Below are 25,737 nucleotides of genomic sequence, written 5' to 3'. Positions count from 1 at the left end.
CTTGAGGTCAGGGGGGAAGGCACTGCCTTAACCCTACTGCTCTTTCTCTTGGATGGCACTTGGTCCATAGTTTCAGGATCCAAGGCCTGTTCAGCTTGGCACTGTTTGGCCTGTGACCTGGTCACAGCAAGGACATGTGCTGATATGCCTAACATCTCTGCATGAGTCCTATACTCCACTTCTGACCATACTGAGTTTTCCAGATCATTGCCCAAAAGACATTCAACTGGGAGGTCTGCACTTACCACAACTCTTTTGAAGCCAGTTACCCCTCCCCAGGAGAAATTAACAACTGCCACACTATGTGTAGTAGTGACATTGCTAGCATTGGTCACCAGGTAATTATCACCCAGTACAATCTGTCCAGGGTCCACAAAGTTAGGTGTTACCATAGTGACACTGGCACATGTGTCCCTGCAGGCCTGAGCCACTTTATCATTGATCAAAGGTGTCTGTCTGTACTTGCCCAAAGTATTGGGACTCACAGTAGTGGACATAGCCATGCCCACATCACAGATCAGAACAGCCTGAGTTGGAATCCTGACTAGGCCAGAATCCACCTCAGTACCCATGGTTAACCACACTATAGCCTTGGGTTGGGAACTACCACTGCTGACTGTACTAGGGGGTGCAGTTGCCTTAGGGGCTGCAGTGGTAGGGACTGGACCTTTCTTGGTGCACTCACTAAACCAGTGAGAGGCAGATTTACAGTAATTACACCAAGGTTTCTTTGGACCTTCTTTCTTCTTCTACTTGGAAGTTTAGGACCCCCCTTATTAGAATTTTGGGGGCCTGATGAAGACTTCTGGTCTTTTTGTTTCTGATCCCCACCCTTTTGGTCTGCCTTTTTCTGATCACCACCTTGGTTCTGGGGCTTCTGCTTAACCCTGGTTCTGACCCATTTGTCTGCCTTCTTTCCCAATTCTTGGGGAGAGGTTAGATCTGAGTCAATCAGGTGTTGGTGCAACAACTGGTTCTGACCATTATTAAGGAGTTGTTCTCTCATGATCCAATTATACAATCCTGTATAGTCCTTAATTTTACTTCCTAGTAACCAACCTTCCAGAGCCTTAGTAGCACAATCAACAAGATCAGTCCAGTCCTGAGTCTGTGTCTTCTGGGTATCTCTGAACATCAACCTGTACTGTTCAGTGGTTAGGCCAAACCCATCAATTAGAGCACTCTTCATGACAGGGTAATTATTAGCATCCGCATCACTAACTGTGAGGAGCTTATCTCTGCCTTTTTTTTCAAAGGAGAGCCACAAGATAGCTGCCCACTGACTCTGGGGGACCTGCTGGACTTTGCAGGCCCTTTCCAAAGCAGTTATCCATTTGTGGATGTCATCCCAAACTTTGTAGGGGGGAACTATCTTACTCAGGTGCCCAGTATTCTCATGGGACCTGTCTTTATCCTTAGGGATATTGCTGCCACCAGTGGGTTGTGACCCACTCAATTTCTGCTCTCTAGCTAGGGCAAGCTTCTCTTTGGCAAGGGCAACTTCTAGTTCTTGCCTCTCAATCCTCAGATTAGCTTCCCTCATCCTAGCCTGATGTTCTCTCCTTTCAGGAGAGGTCATCCCTCTCTGAGCAAGGGTATTGGATCCCCTAGAGGCCTGAGAGTGGTGGGAGTCACCTGAGTGAGACCTTCTCCTCTCATACCCCTGGTTAAGTCTACTAATAGGTCTGTATGGGGCTAGCCCATGTTCAGCCCCATGTAGGCTTAGGTTAGCCTGGCTATGTCTCCCAACTTGGACCTGGCTATCTTGGAAAACCTCTTCTTCAGATTCTTCCTCTGGTTCATCTCCTTCTTCATCTATGATAGTGGGATCTGATGCATCATCTGTAGAAGGTAAGACCTCTTCTGCATGAACTGAGGGGCCTTGTTTAGAGGCCTTCTCAGCATCAGCCCTCTCTAAGAGCTCTATCAGGTGGGAAATGGTAGGGTTGGAACCCTGTTTCAATCTCCTTGAGGTACACAAGTGTCTCATCTCTTGGAAATTGAGCATTTCATATCTAGAGGGTGCCCTGGGAGGGTCACCCCCACAGGAATAGTAACACTTGGCTCCCCTGTGGTAGACATGATTCTAGGGAGGTGTGGTGTGTGCACCTACCTACACTATATGTGTCCTACTTGAACCTCTCTAGGAGTTGTAGTCAGGGTGTGCTAGGCCCTTTGGTCTACAGCAACTAAGTTCAGTAGAACTTATGTATTCCAAGTCTTGTTATATGTACCTATGGTACCTAATGTGATCTTTCAAATGATATCTCAAAGATTACAATTGGTAAAACAGCAAGCTCAAATCCTAACCTATGCACACCAATGTGAGAAGTTGGCCTGGTATATGATGTTCACTATTCTAGTGAGCACCTTGCACCAGTCCAAACAACCCTCATGGTGATGGTTGTAAAGTCAGCCTTATAGACCAGCTATCCTAGTGGTAGCATGGACAAAAGCAGTCTTAGGCTTAACTCAAGAGGGCATGTGAAGCCAGCTGTTTTACCATATGCAATCCCTTTAATACCAAATGAAAGGACATCACACAGGTTATATATTCAAAATATATATGTGTTTATTTCTAAATCAATCCTCTGAACTCTTTATGAGGGCAGAGGCACAAGCGCATAACAAGTAACTTAATATAACATAAAATAAGTTGCACAAATATGGATAGGCCCTAGTGGACTGCTAAACCATATACTAAATTAGTGGTATAAGAACCACGTCACTAACAATGGAAGGGCCTAGGGCCTTGGGAATCGCTGGGGCTACACTGGACTAACAGTTGTTAGGGAACAGGAGGCCCACGGGATGCGTGTGCAGTGTCTAATTGTGCACGCGTGCACACATAGAAGTCAATGGGTGAGTAAAGTTACAAAGTTAAAGAATTAGGAGTCTTCCGACTGGACTAGAAGCTAACCACTTGAAACTAGGACCCTAGGAGAGTTAATCTTCACAGGAGCACCGCAGCAGGGCCGGTCCTAGCCATGGGCGGTATGGGCAGCTGCCCAGGGCCTCGGGCTCAGGGGGGCCCCCGCCCCGCAGTTGCAGGAATAAAATAATCATGGGAAAAGCGCTGCGCAGAGCGCACAGCACTCTTGTTGCGCTCGCGCAGGGGCCGGGCCGCAGGCAGTAACTAAGGCAGGGAAGGAGCACTAAACACTGTCTGTGCGCACGCACCGTGACGCACGCACCCCACCACCTAGCTTGGTGGTGCTGCCTTAGTGGTGGTGACGTGACGTGATGTGACACCGGCCTTGCCGATGCGGGTGACAGTGGGTTCCAGGGCCGTCAATCTGGTAGCCCGCGAAAGCGCTACCAATGAGGGCCCTGGACATGATTTTATGGCCATCCCCGCTCTCAGTGTGACGCATACGTGAGCAGTCAGTCACTCACTCACTACTCGGATCGGGCGCGTGGGCAGGGCTGCAGGCAGGAGTCGGTCGGGGCCCGTTGAGTTGTTGTTGAGTTCTGTACCGTACGTTAAGGTAGGAGACCTGCTTCAAATCAATCGTTTGTACTGCTGAGGCTGCAATTTACACAGATGTTTACTGACCAGTTCAAAATTGTGTTTGCAGGGACCGATTGGTGCGAGCGCTGCACCAAGTGAAGTTACATTTTTTGACTCGATCAGTCCAAACCCTGGGGCAAGATTGCCCGCCACTGGTGCAAAATTGTTCGGTCATGGGGCAATTCTTGCAACCCGGCCATCAGTCTGGTCTGCTCCTAAAGATGCTAGAAGAAAAAAAAGTGCTTAAAGCATTTGCACATGTCTTGCACCAGTGCAAATTTTCACGGTCTGGCTCAAGACGTCATAATGCAGCTTCAGGAGCAGACTTGCGCACAGGCGTGCCCATTAGCTGAGGAAACGTAGCTGTAATGGCACATGGGGCAAATTGCTTGTGGGGTACGAGGAGGTAACAGAAATAAATGCAAGTAGATAAAGGGGAGAGGGGTAGACAACAGAAGAACAGACAGGGAGGGGACAAGAGAGGCACAGATGGCTGGAGTGAAACAGGTGGAGTAAAAGGGGGAGGAGGGAAACAGATGCAGGAAGACAAAGTGACAGACAGTCTGAGGCGCGAGCATACAGGTAGGGTAAGTGCTCGAGACTCAGGTCAAGAGATGCCCAGGGAGCTAGTGTCCGTGGTGCAAGAGATGGCATTGTGTGCTGTCAGAACGTCACTGATACAGTACACTGCGTCTTACGTGACGTCACGCATGTGATGTTATGTTATTACTGTCGTTGGTGGGTTTTACTGTGAGAGTGAGGGGCTGTCTCCTATACAGTAAGACTTCGTTTTGTGGTGGCTGTGAGTTTATTTGTCCATGAGACTGTCTAGTGTTAGATTATTGGCGAATGCCTCTGTGCACTGGCTTATAGATACAGGAATGGGCACCAGGGGTGTAAGAGAGTTGTTGTTGACGTTCATTGGGTAGGAGAAGGGGAGGGGGGCTGTGGGGGAGGTGAGCGATGCGTCCTGAGCTGGTGTCAGAAATGTCAATGAAACAGGAAGACACGTACCCCGTCTATGAATGTCATAAATACATTAGTGACATTTTCATAAATACACCTCTTTGCTTATAGCTTTAGGATGCGTGAGGAAAAAGAGGACAGTGTGTGCCACGTGATGCTTGAGTATGATGGTGATTTGCCGTACATTCTCACCAATTAATTTGCGAAGTCACTTTCTGTAATGTCACTTAGAGGGGCCTCACATCTTCCCTTTCGCCCAGGGCCTCAGAAGGCCTAGGACCGGCCCTGAACCGCAGTACTCGCATTACCTCACCCACAGGAAGCAGGTGCATGGGTCCCAAAGTGTGTCTGGTTTTGTCGTGGAGTTCTATGGAGCCTTGGAGAAAAGATGCTGCAGGCGACCAGGAGAGAAGAGTCCGGTTGGATCCAAGTGTGGATCGAGGATGAAGAGTACCTGAAAGCAGAGGGGACAGAGTCTGGGTCACTAGCCAGTGACCAGGAAGGAACCAGGCGATGTCGGGAAGCAATCAGGTGATGTCGTGAAGCTTGTCTCTGTAGCCACGTGGACCAGGAGGTGTCGACGATGACCAGGAGCTGGATACGGACTGTCCCACGAAGGCTCTTGCTGTTGGTAGTGTCGGTTCTCGATTCGGAGTCAACAGGCCTTGGCAAATGCAACACACGAAGGAATCGAAGATGGCTTCTTACTCAGGCCAGCTAGGACTGAGGGGCTTCTTCCTCGCAGGGAAGCAAGGGCCAGTCTGGAGCAACCAGACCAGCAGTGTAGATTTCGGGTTTCATCGTCACAGAGGCCACAAGCCAACGGGCAAGTGACCGGACAGACGCGTCGAGCAGGAAAATGCAAAAGGGCCCCACGCAGTACTCGGTGAGTGTGGAGAGGTGATCTTCGGTGCAGTTGGTGCTCGGGCTGGGGCTTCTCAATCCCCAATGCACAACTTCGAGGGTGCCTCAGAAGTTGCACGGAAAGCAATTCGCTGGCTTTCCAAGATGGCCGGTCCCGCGTCTCTCGTCGCCTCCAAGGGTCTCAGCTTTGCTGTGGCTGTGGATCGGGCTGAAGGCAGTCTGGAAGTCTGGATCTTGTCAGGCTCTATGTTCGAGCTCCGGCGGGAGCAACGACAAAGCAAACCGTTGAGCGCTTGATGGTGCCTGCTTGCACAGGGTGGTCACTCCTTGACCACAAGGGAGATTATTCAGTCTTCTACGTCGAGTAGGATGTCGAAGGTCCAGAGTTTCGTATCAGAATCAATCTGAAGTGTTGGGACTCAGCTCCTACCTATATACCAAATATAGGGGCTGGATTACCTGCTAGGTCCCTCCTATGGGTGGGACCCAGGAAGGGGGTGGTTACACCCCTTTCCCTTTGTCCAGTTTCGTGCCAGAGCTGGGGCTGGAGTGCCCCAGCACCGTTTTGAACTGGACTATGCATGGGACACCTTTGTGCCCAAGGCAGTGTCTCCTTTCATTCAGCCCTCCCTGCCCCAATACACTATAGCCTGTCTGGGGTGGTGCTAGCACCTCCCTGTGACAGGAAACCTATTGTCCAAGCCTCCCTCGCTGGAAGGACTCCCAGCACCAGGAGGTCAGACTTGTGTCTGTGGCAGCAGCATCCATTTTGTGATGCTGAGGCTATGGTTAACTTTAACCGGGATTAATGGAAGTAACATGTCTTCTCCCTCTAGAAGGGTGGAATGCTACCCCCGTCGCCAAAACTGGCAGGGGGGGTAGTATTCCAAAGCGTATGACACCTTACACGACATGTTTTGATAAAGCCAAACCAAAGATAGCATTTAACCGCGAGGTTCATAATGCACTTAAGAGTATATGGTATGGCATTATCCTAGAACAGCTATAAGGACATGGTTCCGAAAGCTGCCGACAGGCTCAGCTCCTGCTAGAGCACCATCTCACATAAAATCAAGCACTCTGCCTTCAGGATTGTTAAGGCCTGCCATAGGAGTGACTTATTGGTGCATATGTGTCTAGATATGAGGTTAGACATAGGAATACTATATCTAAGCAAGGGGTGATTACACGACCTTGCCCCAGCTGAGTGATCAGTCAGTTGTGTCAGTTTGGATGGCCAGCCAGGGGTGGCAAAAGATTTGCTGCAGCCCCTGGTAGGCCTTGGGTGCACCTATGCCCTGGGTACCTATAGTACACTGTACAGGGACTCAAAAGAGTGACCCAAATCCCAATTGGTGATGTACCTAAAGTACATGGTGTGAATTTAGAGAGAGAACAGCAGGGCTGTGGCTCTGATTGGCAGGCCCACAGCCACATTAAGTCGAAAACCATTGAAGCAAAAAGCAAACAAATGGGGTGACCATAGGAAAGCTGACCCTACTCTCCTACAAGTATAACATGTACTCTAGCCCTGCTGCCTCTAGCTGCTCAGCCAGAGTGTGAGTTGGCCATTAGAATGTTGGTGTGCCTGTGATGCGTGGAATGCCTGGGTGTCTGAGTGGGATGAATGTGGCAGTTACAGATGGGCTGAGCAGCTAGGCAGGCTGCTCCTGGTGGGGCTGGTACCACACTAGGCTGGCTGGAGTCAAGACAGATGTAACTTGAATTGGAAGATTAATAAAGAAGACCTAAATGTACATCCTGGCTCCTGGTGTCTTTCTACAAAGGGACACAACACGTTTGAGTTGCACTCAGTAGTTAAATGACAGAGGAAGAAAAGATGTTTCTACTGTCAAAGCTATTTTTGTAGCTTCAATATTGGAATGAACATTTTTAACAAATGATAAAATCTTGCTTCTCAAACACACCCCATTCGTCAACCTCCGTTCTGGACAGGTTTCATATTTGCTTTATCTAGTCAATTCCGGTACTGACCAGGACTGTGGGTGTGATTCCCACTTACATATTACCCACACTCCACTGATTTTCTGCAGAAATTCCCACTCTAATAGCAGCAAAAAATATTTTATTAATAGAAAATGTTTATGTATTATGATGTGCATCTTTGCACAAAACTTAAAGATTACAATTAACTTTAATAAAAGTTTGTGGCTATTTATATCAAAATATATTTGTCTTCTGTGCTGTGCGTGATAATTTTTATATCACTCCTAATATAATGTTAATACCTTCAACTCACAACGTATGTCAAGGGAACAGTTAAAACAAAAATCTGGGGTATCTATATAATAGCCATACTTAATTACCAAAGTGACATTTATCACAACCTGACTTGTCAATTTCAAATCCACAGATGACTGCCTCAGGTGACTGCATACCATAGGATGTAAAACATTGATTTTTCCCACCTAGCAGCAAACGTACACCATATAAGTGGTTTCCTGTAGCATCTCTACTGTTGCTTGGTTTCTTTCCACATAAGCAAGGGCACATGAAATGTTTATCCCGTTTTTAAGGCCCTGGACATTCCAGCTCAGATGTCTTATTGTTTAGGAACTAGTATTTAAGGGCATTGCTATATCTAAAACTATACATACCTAATGTAAAGCTTTTGTCCCCACCCCCTGCAGTGTTACTGAGATGACTGTTGTAGAGCACACTATTAAGCCTTCAACTGCACATCACCCACACTCCTATCTCCCGCCCACGCTAAAACGCTAAACCCTAAACTATGGGTGCTTCTCCAAACCCTGCAACATGACAATAGAAGCTTGGAAACAAGAAAAAACATATTTATTGATCATTATTGCAAGGATGGCAAAAGTGTCTTTCGTGCTGCAGTAAGGGCTCTAGGCCCAGTTCTACTATATTGGGACCTGGGAGAATGAGTTATGCCAACCATCATATTGCTACACAGTGTAACAGTGTATGCCCTCAGGTTGTCACAGCCTCCCATCAGTGGTCAATGACCAGCACCCATAATTACTTTTTTTTCTTTTTTGAAAACCTTTATTAGACAATATAAGGAAACAAATACGGGCCTACAACCCACGGGCCGGCCTCGACAACATTTAAAGCACAGTAGCAAGCAGTTAGGCGACTCAGCAGCACAGCAAGCAAGCACAATTAATCCGAGTTACACTATAAGTAATTGCGCTGCCGAGAAGTAGGATAAGTGAAGGTTTAATTTTAAAGTTTTTTTTTTAACGTGTCCAAAGCAATAGAAGTCAAGAAGGATCAGAGTCCAAACAATACGTCCAGGACAGAAGTGGGCAACGATCATCAGAGAAATCAGCAAACATTATCCATAAAACAAATGGCTGGAGGCGAGTATGTCAGGATAAATGAGAAACACACAGTACAATACACCCCAGCCACTACCCACATCTCCCAATCCACCCCATGACCCAAGGAAATAGGAGAAGAAAAGAGTAAAAGAGGAAGAAGAAAAATTGAGGCCCATAGAAACTGAAACGAACAAAGAAACCCACCCCCCACCCTACACGCATGCAGAGGCTACGGCCTACCCCCCCCCTAGCAGTGTGTCTGTCGCCCCAAAGGAGTACCCGAAATTCAGAAGAAAGGAAAAGAAGGAAAAAGAGAATCACATAAGACCGGAGGAGGGCCAGAGAAATAACCAAAACAATCAGCACTTTAACCCGCGGCCACCCAACCCCGGACCCCGCCCCAGTACCTAACCAATATTTACCTCCAACAATTGTCCATTACAGCCCCAGCAATACACACAGCAGGTTGCAACAAAAAGGAGGAACATCCTCAGCCCTGTCCCCTTCGATCCAGCATGACAGCGGAGTCCAGGTCTAAAACAGCCAACGTGGACGGAGAAGGCAACCGTGAAATCCACTGCAGAAGTCGAGGCACTTGAGATGAGTCACACTGGCTGGGAGGTCGGTCACAAAAGTCAATAGAAGCCACTGCTGCTTGCCCGAAGATAATACAGTGGAAAGCAAGACAAAGCAAAAGTTCAACCGTAGCAGCAGGCCGAGGCAAGAGCATCAAATCCAGGAAGAAGCAAAGAGGCACGCCACCAGAAGACAAAGGAAATGGAAAACATGGCGTCCGAAGCAGATGCACCAGCCATTGAGAAAGATCATTATCGCCAGACCTCCTCAAATCAACTACGGAGAGTACTGCAGCGGAAACTGAGGCCTGACCAGCTATCGCCTCCACACGCTCCAGGGTAGACAATCCACCGTAAACCGGGTGAGGATGTGGCATAGTGTGCAGCACTGAAAGGCAATCACGGCCAGCCGGTGAAATCGCATCGAGCCGGTCCCCCAATCCTTGGGCAGCGTCACGAAAGGCAATCCTTAGATCCTCCAAAGCATCCAAAACATCACGAGGCCCCAGCGGTGTATCCGGACTGGAGGATGCAGCATTGTCCCCCGTCCAGGGCGAACGGCAGCAGAGCATTTCCGAAAGCAAGTCGCCATTTTCAATCATTGACTTACAACAATTCTGCAGAGGATCTGCGAGGCACCGCTGGGACAGAAACATGAGGACAGCTGATCATGAAGCAGCTCCAACTGTGGTAATGCCGGCAAACAATTAGCTCCCGAAACGAGCAGATGACTCCGCTTGCAGGCGCTGGGTGCCCGATGCGGAAAATGGCGTCCGCTACGGGGGAGAGCAACAAAGAAGCAGACCCGTCACCTCCAAGCTGTGCAAGGATACAATGTGTGAGCGCCGGTACAAAGTTTCCAGGCGCGTAGGGTCGCCGAGCGGAGGGAAGCGCTGCGGCGATAAGCCCAGCGCAGCAATGCAATTCCAGCCGACCGGCTCCTCCTCCACCACGGCGGCCGCTGTTGTTGTGGCCGCTTCCGGCCGTACCCCACAGGCTACGGCCCGGCTGCGATCCCTCGAAGGGCCGGGAAGAGAGCAGGGACGCCTCACCACCGGTAGCGCTCGGATTGCACCGGGAAGCACATCGACGTGATCAGGAGCACTTCTCGAGCTCACTTGTTGTGTGAAGGCACAGGATATGCGGCAGGATAGTGAAGAAAGGCACAAGGGTCGGCGGAGCCGAGAGACTAGGCGGCCATCTCGGCTGCAGGTTAGGCTCCTCCCCCCATAATTACTTTTGTAATGATATACGCATTTGCCATCTGACCTGTCCAATGTGTGTGGCTCTGAAGAAACTGTTGTACTTCCTGAGCACGATTAGTGGCATCACGAATGTTTTTGTAAGGTTATTCTGGATCGCTTTCACATCCATGTTCAGGAAGTATTGGTGTATCTTTCCTGCAGGTGATATAAGCCCTATCTTTTTTCCCCTTCTGTACGTGCTTGTTCACAAACTTTGAGGTTACCGCAACGTCAACTAAAGAGTCAGTCTTTCCTTTGTAGAACACTGTACGTCTTGATTGATAAAACATTGTAGATTGTGTTATCTTTTTGCCTGTTTCAAAGGCGCATCTGGACTTCTGGACTGCCTTGTAAAATTTGGGTAGATGGAGACAGAGCCGTTGTAGTAGCTCAACTGTTCTTTCTTCCTAGCTATGTGCAGTACTCTATCCTGGACTCTGTAATTTAGAGGTTGAACTATGGGGGAGTCCTCTGAGGTGGCCTTGAGGCCAGAGAGTCATGTGCCCTCGCTATCACAAAAAAAGGCATACTAAATTGGATCTGCCAAGGACCTCTGTCAGCAGGGACTCAGTAAAAGTTTCCATCTTCAAGTATTGGCAGATTCCAGTACACCAAGGATCAGCGCATTGTTTCAGTGCAACTTTGCCTCCATGTTTATTATTTTATTTTTATTTATAAGCTTTATATAGCGCAAACAAAATCCCGAAGGACATCAGAGTGCATTACAATATGATGGGAGGAAGAACATAAATGCAACATCAACATTCGGTAGAGAGAGAGAGAGGAAAAAAAATGACTGGATGTTCTTGCTCTTCACCTCCTTAATCGCAAGAACCTTTTTTTAAAAAATATTTTATTTTAAAACTTTTTATTGAAAGAAGGAAAAACGAATTGCAAGGCAAAAAAGAATCAGTATACATAGACATGTGTTCACATAGGAGGACACCTAGACACAATATTATACAACAGATCAATAGTACACATCGTGGGGAGGGGGCCAGCGGGGAAACAAATTTAAGGATAACAAAGTACACAATACATGGAATGCCGGATCAGGGGGACAGAGGGACCTCGGGGTTGTCCATGAACGGAGGCGCACATAGATTTCCACGGTATGCGTTCCATTTGCTCCAGATACTATTCCATTTTCTAGGCTTGCCCCGCCCCACATACACAGTCTTCTCTCTGAACATACACCAGTCCATATTCTCCTTCCACACCGATACCGTGGGCGGGCGCTGGGAACCCCACAACTGCGCTACATCTCTTTTGGCAATCATATTCCCCAGGGTCGCCCAGTGCATCTGGGCCACACCATAATCATTCGGCTCCCACACATTCAACAGGCACCGCCTGGCTTCGGGCTGCAGCACCACCCCCGTGACTCTACCCATCACTGCATGCACATTATTCCAGAACTGCACCACCTCCGGACACTCCCAAAGTATATGGAGGAAAGTACCAAGCATCCCACAACCACGCTTACATAACCCGTCTGAGGAATAACCCATGCGAATCAAGTGCGGACCAGTGATATATACACGATGTAAGATCTTGAGCTGAATGAAACGGAGACGGGCAGGGATTGCGACTACCTTAGGCGAGGATAATGCAGCTTGCCAATCCTCGTCGTCCAGCTCCAAACCATCGCCGGTCCAGATCTCCCTAAGACGCACTAACAGATCCACTCGGGTGTTGATCAGCTTCTTATATATCAGGGAAATGGTACTGTCGGGGATGTGGCCGTCAAGGAGCCTATCTTCAAGGGGGGAGGACTCGGGGATGACAGTACCTGCAGGGAGAACCGAGCTCAAGGCATGGTGAATCTGTGTGTATCGGAAGAATTCCCTGTCACTCAATTCATATTCTGTCTGTAGTGCCGCAAAGGACTTGATTTTGCCCTTGACCCAAAGATCGCCAACACAGCTAATACCAATCATATCCCATTTTTCAAACCCTTTCGTTTTACAGAGATATCCCAACCGTTCAGAAGCATACAAGGGGGTCGCACGAGTCAATCGATCTTCCCAACCCACAGACGCATTCGCAGCATGCCACACTCGTACAGAAACCTTGGTAGGTCCAGATAAATCCTTGCCCACCGCCTTGGAGTAGAGCGCCCTCCTGTAGTCCCTGCCCGGTAGCAAATACTTATCCATCTCGAACGCCGGGTTAGGAGCAGGCGCATATGTCGCATGATTGATCGCACTCAGTTGCGAGGCCCAATAGTAACGCCTAATATCCGGCAACGCTATACCCCCATCATACCAGGGAAGAGTGAGTTTAGCGAGGGAAATACGCGAACGTCCATCCCAGATTAACCGTCTCTGCAGGCTCTCAACCTCCCTAAAGTAGCTCGCTGGAATAATATCGAACGTATTCTGAAGCGCGTACAGAAACCTCGGCAGGGCCATCATTTTAAAAAGGGCTGCGCGTCCAAGCGGCGATAGCGGCAACCCGCGCCAGCGCTCAACGTCGAGTCTCAATCTTTGAAGGAGGGGGAACAGATTATGTGCGTAGCGAGCCGCAGGATCTAAAGTTATAAAGATCCCCAGGTTCTTGAAGCCCGTCGGAGAGACCCGAATGGGGCATCTGCGAGGCAAGGGAGGGGGACTGCTGCAAGAACCTTTTTCAAATGTGGCAGCTTCTCATTGCCATCTTTAGCAACACCCATCGATTATGAAATCATAAATTCTGCCATATCCATCTTCGTGGCTTGCTGTTCCTTCATTTAGCTGAAATGAGGTATCAGCTGGTCACTTTTACCCTCAATGGAGTATAAAGATATTATGTTAGTGTTATCCCCAAAGAATATCTCCTGTTGTTGCGCCTCATCAGTAGCTACAATCTGTAACTGTCTACCTCCTGGATTTCTTTTATATTAAATGGAGGCTTGGTCTGATTCTGGTTTTTCTTTTGTATTATGACATGTACTGTTGGGGAAGGTCAAAGGAGTGTGGACTCACTTCCAGTCTGCACTAGAATCTAAACAATCCTTCTCTGTATGGTTTGCATGATGGTAGACAAGACAAGCCTCCCGGTTGTCGCCTATCTGCTATTTGTATTGTAAAGAGGCACGGTCTGTTTTGGGCCCAGGAGTTCCAGGAGGGTATCAAATGTTCCTCACAGTCCAAAATTATACTGTCAGGTGCTTCTCTTCCTGTCAAGCAAGCTAGTCATTCACTCTGACCTTCCAATGCTTGAAATACTTGACACTGGTAACTCATTCTGTCATCTGGTAGGCAGTGTTATTAGAACTGGCTTCCTTATCTCAAGGCTGGGACTATCCTCAAACACCCGCATGCCCTGCTCTAGGCTGCACTCAATTCGGACTCATCCGCTCCCGCTAACAGCGGGATCATCCAGCCATCATCCATATGGCATGATGGCGGTGTTCTTCTTTCCGCACAGCTGACCTCCCAAATGTCTCTGGTGCCCTGCACTCTTCCACTGCACCTTATTCAGCGAGTTTAGTAGGTGAAGCTTTCCTCCTTCACTTCCAGTCACATTCCCACAGCTCGCTCTCACCACCACCCGCAACTTGCCTGTCGCATTACTGCAACCTACTCACTATGCCCTGGCCACTCGTGGGGCACGACCCAGGTAAGCCTGCCGCTTCTGGGCCCTCACCAAAGTATGGTATGACCATACCCCGGCCTACTGGCAGCAGTCAGCGGCTTCAACAGGATGCAAAGTCACCTGGCATGGCCACCTGGCTCATAGGCCACCTCAGTGTGTTATGGAAATCTTTGGGTAATCAGTATCGAGGTTCACTACAGGCCCCTGAAAAGGCAGATGCAGGCCCTGTTGGAGCTAGCTTTCACATCCTCGTTTCCTTCATGTTATGAGGGCAGCAGGACCTTGCTAGATTGCAGCTGGTATGGCATTGCGGAATAATATGGTAATTGTTGCTTCAGAGGGTAAAATCAGGTGCATATTTCAATACTTTGGCCGCATAAACAATGGGAGGTTTGACTTTGGTGGCCACTGTGACAGATTGTTCACCAACGGCCTCTTTGGCACCGCTTTTGATGCATGTCTGAAATGAAATGGAACTAACCGGTTTGGCTCTTAATTTAGCCGGAAAAATATTGCATCATACGTTTCACCAAGACCAATAGATTTTTAGTATACTGGATTTGCATTACACCAGGGGCGTAACACAGGCCCCCGCAGCCCACGCAGTGCGGGGGGGAGGGGGGCCCTCGGCACTGAACTGTGGCCGGGAGAGCTCCTGATTGAGCCCGGAGGGGGCCCCCCTAAGTACTATGCAAGGAGGCCCCCTCACTTTTCGTTACGCCAGTGCATTACATTTGTTGTTTAGGTAAATGGAACGTATCAAATACATTTTACATACACTTCTAATGTGAAGGATAAGAATGCTTTCGAGGCAAACTGAGTTTATTGTGTTATTTGTTAGTTGACATTAATCTTTATAGATTCTGGATTTGTGCTAAACCTCTTCGTGCTCGTCCCTATTTGGAAGCAGCAAAAATGGTGCACCCTGGTTATGTGCACCAAAAAAGTGCAATCATGTGTCCATTCAAATAATGGCTCTTAACGTCATTGCATTTAAACCAAATTCTGACACTTTATTAGTTGAGCGCAAACTCACAAGTTAAAAAAGAAAAGGGCTGGCATTCGCTTTTATAAATTATGCCTCTGCCACCTTCTAAGCAGGGAAAATAAGGAAACCCTTCCTTAAAATGGCAGTTTTATCTTCGAGGCCATGCTTGCAGTGTAATCAGGTATAAGTAGTTTGACCTAAAAATATGTTTTATTTTCCAGGTGACAGTAGAAGAACCGGAAGAACCACTGTACCCTGCAGATGAATTGTATGGGATCGTAGGAGATAACTTGAAAAGAAATGTTGATGTCAAAGAGGTGTGTACATTACTCAGTTTCACTAAAATACCCATAAAAGCTGCTCTTATGTTTTGAGGGCTACAGGGACATAACTGTGAGATTGTTGCATCTGTATTGAGCCAACAACATCAATAAATCAATAATATAATATCTATGAATCATGCCGAAAGTTGTTTTGATTGAAGTTTTTTTTATAAAAAGGGCACGGTTACCCTGCAAAAGGCTGTCCTGGCCCTGCATATGGACAATTTTATTTCCTAGACAACTGTTTTGTTACTAGACTTGAAAAAGTTCTTTGAATCCAGAAATCAGAAGGCACATTCGGCACAGTTGTTTTCGTTTTTGATTGTTTGTTTTAATATATGGTCTCCTTAAATCTGAGAAAGGGACATAGGCTTATGCCACTAGCACCACTATATTATTTTCAGCTGTACCAAACTGTCCCATATTTCTAATGAATGATGACACTTTAAATGTACTTCTGCTAGATACTATGGTATTGTGGCAGTCTGTAGTATTTTGAGCTACATTCATTGTACCTTTTTATTATTTAGGGAATTTGGGCACTACCGAACTAAATATGGTAGTGTGAGACTGTATAATAACCTCTTTTCAAAGACTCATTTAGAATCCTTGCCCAATGTGTTTAATTAGATACCAAGCTATGCACACTACATTGCAATCCGTTCTCTCCAACCTTTTAGAGAGAATCATACGGTCATGACCATTTGCTTAGTCCTGGTACGTTTGTAGGGAAAACCTAACACGTTAATGTTCAATTTAGTTTCTGCTTCTTGTCACTCATCATAGATGTCAGGCATTTTTAGCAAACTGTCAAATTATACTTTGTCCCTTTGAAACAGTTGCTTCGAGGCATGTGTGCTCTAGATACACGTGCTTTGCATACTACTGCCATCTAGTGTTGGGTCCAGATGTTTGGCAGTTGTTTCTCTTCGAAGTAGTCTTTCCCAGTCACCAGGTAAGGTGATTACTCCTTTTGGGGATAGGGCGCATGGGCATCGACTCCATTGTTAGATTGTATTCTTTCCACCATTGGGATCAGACATGTATTGCTGCGCTCTGGTTCGAAACCGTTCTTTGGGTTCCCCTCGGTGTGCAATCCATTGGACCCTCGACTGCATTGTTATCATATGTGCTTTCCTATTCTCTGTGTATCGATTTGATCGGGGAAACTCCATCTTCGGTCGAAAATATTGTTGGAGGCCTTCAGGCCTAACCACGTCGGTCCAGCCTTCTGCCCCTGGAACGGACTCTGTTTCAATGTTGTCCTTGGTGCCACTCCAGGTACCCTTGCACCGACCTTCATAAAGGCTGCAACTTGTTCCTCTCACCAGAGTGCATGGAACAAGATTGTGAGGCTTGTCAATAGTTCCAATCGAAAAAGCCTGTTCGAGATCCTCAAAATGTACTCCAGATGTCTTCGGAGAAGAATCCGAACAGGAAGAAGCAACAGCGACGGACGAAGAGGGACCCTTGTCTGTCCCAGAATCTGATTCCTAGCTGGAAATCGAATTGGAGTCCGAAGACTTTCCAGCGGGACAGGGTGTTGTGAGTACTAAAGCCCCTTTATCCTATAAACTCTCTCCCACCAAACATAAGGCCTCCTAACCAACTCTACCTTCGGGCCCTGGTCAGCAAAAAGACAATGTTTCAGACGGCCCGCCCTCGGGCCTGGCACCAAAACAAAGAGTCAAGCCTTCCGGCTCGGGATTGAGTCTAGACAGATCATCTTCAGGTCTGAAAACTTCCGCTTCAAAAAGACAAGTCTGGTTCGGAACCAAAACCTTCTGCTTTGAAATACCAGTCCGGTGCGGAGCTAAAACCTTCCGCTTCCAAGGACAAGTCCGGTTCAACACCAAAACCTTCAACACCAGAATCGAAAAAAGATCTCCTAAAGCCCCCAGAACCAATCCTGGACTTTATGAAAAAAAGATTAGGTAGACCCTAAACAGAAAAAGCTATATATTAATCCAGATACTGGACACGTTTCAACTAAAACACCTTCCAAAAGCAAAATCAGTTCAGAGGACACTGGTTACAAGATTCCTGTCAAAAAGAAGGACATGGCTACATGTCCTATTCACCCTACTTTACCATCCCCTCCACCATCTTCACCATTACCACAATCGCCAGGCTCTGATGCACCATACATAACACCTCAGGAGTATGCTCATACTGAGCCTGATTTACAGGATACTGATGATGACGACGACAACAATGGTCATTTACCAGCAGATCCATGGAATGACTATAATATTGATCTACCCAAGAATAATGACCCAGATTTATACCCTGCAAAGCCATCACCTCAAGATGATAATGTAGCTTATCAAGAGCTAATTTAAGGGCAGCAGCCTACCATGGAGTTGCATTACATAAATAGTCTTTGGATGAAGCCTTTTTTTTTTAGTCACTGGGGTCTTCACATAGGACTAGTCAGAGTCTACCATTGTTAAAGGAAATGATGAGACATACAGATGAGATACTTAAAGACCTGGTTTGTGCCCGCATTTTAATACCCAGGGTTGACAAAAAATATAAACCCCCGCGATCTGACCCTGCTCTAATTGAAGGGCAGCTACCCCCCTTAGACTCAATAGTAGTCGCTAATGCTCGTAAGAGAGGAAACTCACAAACCTCAGCAGATGCACCGCCCGCAGGTAAAGTGTCTAAATTAATCAATGCGTCTGGTAAAAGTGGCCTCTAAAGCCGCAAACTACTGGTACGTTGCTAACACGCATGGCTTACTGGCTAGATATGACGGGGCACACTGGGACCAGATGGAAAGTCTCCTTCAACACCTCCCAGAAAAGCCCAAACAGAAAGCAAAAGAGTTGATTCAAGAAGACAAACTCCTATCTAATCCCTCCATTAGATGTGCTTTAGCTGCAGCGAGAGGAGTTACTACCAGCATTCTACGTCGACATGCTTGGCTTAGAATTTCAGGATGTAAACCTGAGGTCCAGCAGTCTATTTTAAATACCCCTTTTGACAAGCAACATCTTTTCGGACCTCAAGTAGATGAGGCCTTAGAAAAGATGTAGTAAGATACAGACGTGGCGAAATGCATGGGGGCGCTTCAATCCCCATCAACCAAAGGCTCCTTTTGCTGCTCCTTTTAAAGATGGTCTAAAAGTACATCCTCAGGCCCTAACGCTTCCTCATATAAGTCAAACACACAACTCTTTTCCTCTAGAGGCTTCTATAGAGGAGGGTATTGAGGAAACAACTTCAAAGGTAAAGGATAAGAGCAGGCCAACGTGTCACTCCCCTTCCCCCAATAAACAATGACTTGCCTACCCTTCCTCCCGATCATTTACCAACTGACGGGGGTAGACTCCAAAATGTTCTCCCCATTTGGCAATATATTACATCAGACAAATGGGTGTTAGACGTTATCTGACATGGTTATTGCCTAGAGCTAACCAGCAATCCTCCCAATATTCCACCTTGCACTCACAAACTCTTGTCAGAGCACCTGCAGCTTCTCAAATAAGAGGAGCTATAACACCAGTTCTCTTACAGTACCAAGGTTCAGGAGTTTACTCTCTGTACTTTCTAATCCCCAAAAAGTATGGTTCCTTAAGACCAGTTTTAGATTTAAGGACGTTAAATCTGTACATACTGTCAGAACACTTTCACATGGTCACATTTCAACAGGTGCTTCCACTTCTACAGCAAGGTGTAGAAGCATGGAACCTACTATCAGTTCAAAGTACTCCCATTCGGATTAACTACTGCTCCCACAGTGTTCACCAAATGTGTAGCAGTAGTAGCAGCACATCTCAGAAGACAACAGATTCATGTCTTCCCATACATAGATGACTGGTTCATCATAGCCAGCACACACCAAAAGTGTTTACAACACACTCAGACTACATTAGACCTACTCTACCAATTAGGTTTCACGGTCAATGTGCACAAGTCTCATCTTCAGCCTTCACAAATGCAGTCCTATCTGGGAGCAACTCTAAACACTTCCACAGCTCTGGCCTCTCGCAATGCAGCCAGAATTCGAAATATTCAAACTCTGCTAATACAATTTCAGACCAATCCATACTTAGCACTCAAAACTTTCATCCAACTATTAGGTTTGATGGTATCTTGCATTGCAATAGTGCCTCATGCAAGGTTACACATGCGTCCTCTACAAGAAATCTAAGCACGTCAGTGGAATCAGTCACAGGGTCTAGTGTTGGTAGACAGCCACACCCTTTGCTCTCTGCAGTGGTGGGACAACCAAAACATATCAAAAGGGTGGCCCTTCATTGACCCCGTTCCACAAATTCTGCTAACAGCAGACTCATTTCTCACAGGTTGGGGTGCCCATCTACAGAACTTGACGAATCAGGGTTGGTGGGAAAACAGCCACAAAAGTCTTCACATCAACTATCTATAGCTTCTGGCTGTGCATCTTGCACTGAAAACATTTCAGTCTCACCACATAGGGAAAAATGTCTTAGTCCACACAGACAATATGACAACTATGTGCTATGTACAAAACCAGGGGGGAACACGGTCTGCAACTATCACGCCTCTCTCAGACCATTTGGCATTGGGCAATCCATCACACAATTCATCTTGTGGCAGAGAACCTTCCAGAAGTGAACAATCAAATTGCAGACCTCCTCTGCAGGATGCAGCAACAAATACACAAGTGTGGAACTGCACTCCCAAGTTCTCCTAACTTATTTTGAACAAAGGGGATTCCTACAAATAGATCAGTTTGCCACAGCAGACAACTCAAAATGCCCAAACTTCACCTCCAGGTTCCCACACCCTCTGTCCAAAGGCAATGCCCGATTGATGAATTGGTCAGGGATATTTGCCTATGTTTTTCGCCTCTCCCCCTCCTTCTGTTTCTGGTTCGGTAACTCCAGCAAACATCGCTCACGCTGATTTTAGTACCTCCCACATGGCCCCCATCAACCGTTTTTCGCCACACTCTTGAAACTATCCGTGGCACCACATCAAAAGCTGCATCTCAATTCCAGCCTTCTCACTCAGAACCATGGAGAAGTCAGACACCCAAACCCAAAGGAGCTCAATCTAGTGATTTGGCTACTGAAGTCCTAGAGTTTGGATACTTAAATTTGCCGCAAGAATGTATGGCTATCCTTAAAGAAGGAAGAAAGCCTACCACCAGAGCATGTTATGTGGAAAAATTGAAAAGATTTGTTTTTACATTGTAACAACAATGTTATTCCGCTAGATGCCTCTATTCATAATATTATTTGGTACCTTTTGCATCTACAGGGATCTGGTCTAGCCTACACATCCATTAGATTGCACCTTGCAGCAGTAGCTGCATATTTGCAAAACAGACAACATTTATCTTTGTTCAGAGTTCCAGTCATTAAATCCCTTATGGAAGGACGCCGAAAAAGAGTAATACCACCCAGAATCCCTCCTGCATCAGCTTGCAATCTGAACATTGTGCTTACAAGACTCATGGGTCCACCTTTTGAGCCATTACACGTCTGTCCATTACAATTTTTTTCTTGGAAGGTTACCTTCCTCATTGCTATCACTTCATTAAGGAGTGTTGGTGAGCTACAAGCATTAACCTTAGAAGAACCCTTCTCTCAGCATCACAAATATAGAGTAGTTTTTTGCCAACCCAAAATTCCTTCCAAAAGAGGTTTCTGTTTTTCATAATAACCAATCAGTTGAGTTACCTGTATTCTTTCCTCAACCTGACTCAGTAGCAGAAAGAGTTCTTCACACACTCAATGTCAAAAGAGCGTTTATACTATATTGAAAGAACACATTTTTATAGTGAGACATGGCAACTGTTTGTTGCATTTGCTACACCATACAAAGGCAATCCTTTCTCTAAATCTGGTATTTTAAGATAGATTGTTAAATGCATTCAAACCTACTATGCTAAAGTAAAATAACTTTATCTATACCTCCTAGAGTTCATTCCACTCGAAAAATAGGAGCATCTATGGGCTTTTTAGGTAACATTCCTATAGCTGACATCTGTAAGGTGGCAACCTGAACCACACCACACACATTTACCAAACACTATTGTGTGGATGTGTTAGCACGTTAACAAGCTAATGTAGGGCAAGCAGTGCTAAAGACGCTTTTTCAAACAACTGCAACACCTACCGGTTAGGCCCGGCTTTGGGAGAATGCTGATATATAGTCTATGCAAAGCAGGTGTATCTACAGCACACATGCCTCAAACAGATTATGTTACTTACCCAGTAAGCATTTGTTCATGGCATGTAGAGCTGTAGATTCTCATGCGCTCTCCCACCTCCCCTGGCACCTGTAGTTGTTGCAGTTCCCATTATTTACATTACATATCGAAATATTGTACCATTCAGCATGGTGTCCCCCAAGGATTGGCAATCAGCCTGATCCTATTTAATATTTAAATAAGCTTGTTGATTCCAATGATCAAATCTTATAAAATCAGTTTGGTGAATTATGCGGATGACACGCAACTCATTCTGTCTCTAGAGGGAAATCAATCAATACCACTCAATAGTTTTCATGAATGTATTAAAAAAACTGCTAGATGACTTACGGACAATTCCCTGCAGTTCAATGGAGAAAAAACAGAAATCCTGTACAGTACGGCCAAGAAAGTCCCTCGTCCGCTCCCGGCTAACTTTTGGCCTACCCCCTCAGATAAGCCCCCTACATCCTCCAAGGCAGTGCACAACTTGGGGGTGGTTTTTGATGACAAGATGAGCCTATAAACCCACGTAAACAAAACTGTGGGAAAACGCTTTTCCCTTATCAGAGCACTTCTGAAAATACTCCCTATGCTACCAATGACAGCCAGGGTACTCATGGTGAGAAGTGTCATTCTGAGTCGGCTGGACTATTGTAATGCTCTTATAGTGGGCGTCTCTAACTCTCAGATTTTTTTTAATGTAAACAAATGTTATTGATTTGCGATAAAACAGTGAAAACCGCCCGCAGGGTGTTGAGGAAGACAAGGCATTCATCTCAAGATTCAACACAGAGGTATACAAAAGTTGCAAAATAATCCATCAAGTGCGATTGCCAGCCCACCTGCCGGGGGAATATGAGAATGCACATCTTAATCCAATACCCACCCACTACTCAAGATCCTGTGGAGCTTACTAGGGCACTCTGTGTCCTAAATCCCACTGGGTGCCCCTGCGGGGATAACAATCAGTGACCCCCCCCCCACCCATCATCCCAACTCCCTCCAAACCCCCTCCCTCCCCACACCCCAGGCATGTCACTAACACGGCAAAGCATCTATGCTCGGACATTGGTCAATTCAATCATGTATTGGGGCGCTGCTTGCCATGCTTCTGATTACTGGTGCCAGTGGATGGGATGATCATCATGTCAACCCGGCTCTGAAATGCCGACAAGGCAACAAGGCAGCCCCTGGACCATTCCCCTGTTACAGGGTCCATCTCCCCCAGGACATCGTCAGTGTCGTCAGCCAGGTTTTTCAACAGGTCCACCAATGCCACCCATGCCCGTGCCATCTCTAATGTTCTCTCATTACCAGTGCGGTTGGCCATCTGCAGTCTTAAGGTCACCTCGCAATCCGCCCACTTCCCCAACTCCCTTGTCCAGCGTGTCACACTTGGCTCGTTTTTTGTTTACTAGTAAGTCCTCTCTTAGCCATCACCAACCCCAGATCTATGAACTTACTAGTAACTTTATTTTTAGCATTATGAGGGAACCAGTGCAGCAAACAACAACCTGGCGTCAATGCTATGTCTCTCTTCGTCACGGCCGCCAGCCTAGTTGTCACCTCCCTCCAGAACTCTCCCAGATGTGGACAATCCCAAAACATGTGGAGGAACCCCGCACCCTCTAGATTGCATCTCGGGCACACAGTCCCGGCCTGAAGTATTCATTAACCTTGCCCAGGGTAAGGTATGCCCTGTGCAGGACACAGTAGTGAATCAACTGGATTTGTGCGTCCCTAAAGCTTTTCCAGGCCCTTTCCACAAGTTCTCCCCATAGCTTCTCATCAATAGCCTCACCCAGGTCCTCCTCCTACTTGAGACGTAGGGCTGTGAGGGGCCGGCGCAGTCCCTGTGTGATGCGCCTGTAAAGGCAGGTGACTGCCTTGATAGTACTCGCCGCCATCACCACACATTGACAGCCCAGGCAGCTCTAGGGCTCCACCATCCCCCCTCGCCAATGTTTTCTGTTAGTTGCCTTCTAAGCGGCATGTAGGAGGAAAACACCTCTGTGGAGGTTGTACCTTTCCTGAAGATCATTAAAAGGAAGCAAGGTATTGTCTTCAAATTAATCTCCTATAGTAGAGATCCCAACCTCAGTGCATAATCACAACCCGCTCCAGTCCTCTCCATGGAGCAATGCTTCACAAATAACCAATGGAATCTCAGGCGCATACGGGGTCCGCACCCACGCTCGTCTAGCTAGCCTGTTCCAACATTGGCACACTGTTTGTGAATCTGAGGGGATTTCCCACCCCCACAGGAAGACACAGCAGCACCCGGGAAAAGAGGGTCAGGCCCGGGTCCAGAGCATCTTGGTCCTCAGAGTTTTTTAACCGTCCTGCCATCCATTTCGTGTACCACTGCAGCTGTACTGCATGATAGTAGGCCTCAAAATCTGGCACCGCAAAGCCTCCCTCCGCCCAGGGTCTCATCATAGTGGTGAGAGCCACTCTCCGCCTCCCTGTACCACAGAGGAAACCCATGAGCATTGTATTGAGTTGCCCAAAAATCTTGGGTGAGATCCAGAGTGGTAGCGTCTTGAAGAAATAGAGAAGCCTTGGTAATGTAACCATTTTCACCAATGCCACCCTGCCTGCCACAGTTAATGGGAGGGTCCCCCAAAACTCAAAGTTGCCCTTCATGCTACGTACTGCGTGCCCTATGTTACCCTCTAGCAGATCTACTGGGTCATGGTATATCCAAGTGCCCAGGTAAGGTAGGCATCTAGTTTCACAAGGCACACCCTCGGCTTCCGCAGATCCATCTCTATGGGCCGCATAGGGAAAAGACATGACTTGGTCCAATTCACCCTAAGCCCGCAACATAGGACACCCAGCAGCTCCTTAGCTCCTCGCAAGGCCTCCCCCGAGTCGGCCAGAAACAGTAGGAGGTCATCCGCATACAACGCAATGTGCTGGATTTGTCCCTCCACCATCAGCCCCTGATAGTAACGGCCTGACCTGGCATGCGCAGCCATGGGTTCCAGCGACCAGGGCAAACAGTAAGGGCGAAAGCGGACAACCCTGCCTCGTCCCTCTGCCCACCATACAAGGCTCTGAAATCAACCACCCCCGTCCGGACCCTGGCAGTGGAATTTTTGTATACGAGCTCCGTCCACTCTACGTAGCGGTCCCCAAGGCTCGCAGAACTCCAAAGAGATACGGCCATTCTCGGATGTCAAAAGCCTTCTCAATGTCGACCATAAAAATGCATGCCTCCTCCTTGCAATAGGTGTCTGCCCCAAGACACGCAGCAGCCTTCCGGACGTTCATCGCCGTGTTCCTGGATGGGATAAAGCCTGCCTGATCTACATGGATAAGTGTCGGCATGTGGGCTAATAGCCGACTTGCCAATGTCCGGCTTAATTTTTTATAGTCTAAGTTTAGCATTGCTAGGGGCCAATACGCAGTCCGGTCCTCAGGTGGCTTACCAGGATTTAACAGTGGGACAATTATCGCTTCCCTCGTTGAAGCAGTTAGACAACCCTTCTGTTTTGCCTTGTTGTTCAGTGTTACTAGTCGTGGGGCCAATACAGCTATGTATGCAGAGTCAAACTCCACCGGGAGCCCATCCGTCCCCGGGGTCTTATACCTAGCCATATGTTTTAAGGCGCTTCGTACTTTCCCAATCTCCACCTCCCTGCCTAGTTCCTCCGCCGCCTCTGCATCAACCGTCGGAAGCTCCACTCCAGCCAAGAAACCCACCACGTCCTCAGCCCCTGGGTCAAGTCTACTCTGGTAGAGGGAAGCATAATACTGCAAAAACTGAGCATTGATATCTTGTTGATTGTAGAATACCTCTGCCCCCTGTCCCCTCAATTCCAAGATCGTCCTGCCCCAACACGCGGGATTTGCCAACCAGGCCAACAGTGCCCCAGATTTGCACGTTCCGTATGGGCTCGGGAGATGTATGCCTTATAATCAAAGCAGTGCAGCTTTTCTACTTGCGTAGCGAGGTCTTCCTGGGCTGCAAGAAGATCGGATTGCCTATCTATCCAGTCTTTATCCAATTCCCTGAGCCTGCGCTCCGCAGTGTGCACTTCCCGCAGCAGTACCCTCCGTACCCCAACTACTTCCCCAATGCAGCCTCCCCTAACAACAGTTTTAAAAGGGTCCCACTCAATAAGAGGACTCGTCGCTGTCCTGGCATTATCTAAAAAATAATCCTCAATAGCGAATCCTATTG

At 47.3% G+C, this 25,737-nt stretch overlaps 1 protein-coding gene across 1 annotated transcript in view; it reads left to right on the top strand.

Moving 5' to 3' along the window:
- Window positions 1–25,737, top strand: part of MCCC2 (methylcrotonyl-CoA carboxylase subunit 2) — a 260,423-nt gene that overhangs the window by 150,056 nt on the left and 84,630 nt on the right. The window contains exon 10 of the mRNA XM_078675283.1: window positions 15,257–15,352. Within this exon, the coding sequence (XP_078531409.1) occupies window positions 15,257–15,352 (96 nt within the window). The remainder of the gene's footprint in view (window positions 1–15,256; window positions 15,353–25,737) is intronic.

This window comes from Lissotriton helveticus, chromosome 2_1, assembly GCF_964261635.1.
Source record: "Lissotriton helveticus chromosome 2_1, aLisHel1.1, whole genome shotgun sequence".
Classification (NCBI taxonomy): Eukaryota; Metazoa; Chordata; class Amphibia; order Caudata; family Salamandridae; genus Lissotriton; species Lissotriton helveticus.
The sequence above is the reverse complement of the archived record's forward strand: the minus strand, read 5'-3'. Positions and strand labels throughout refer to the sequence as shown.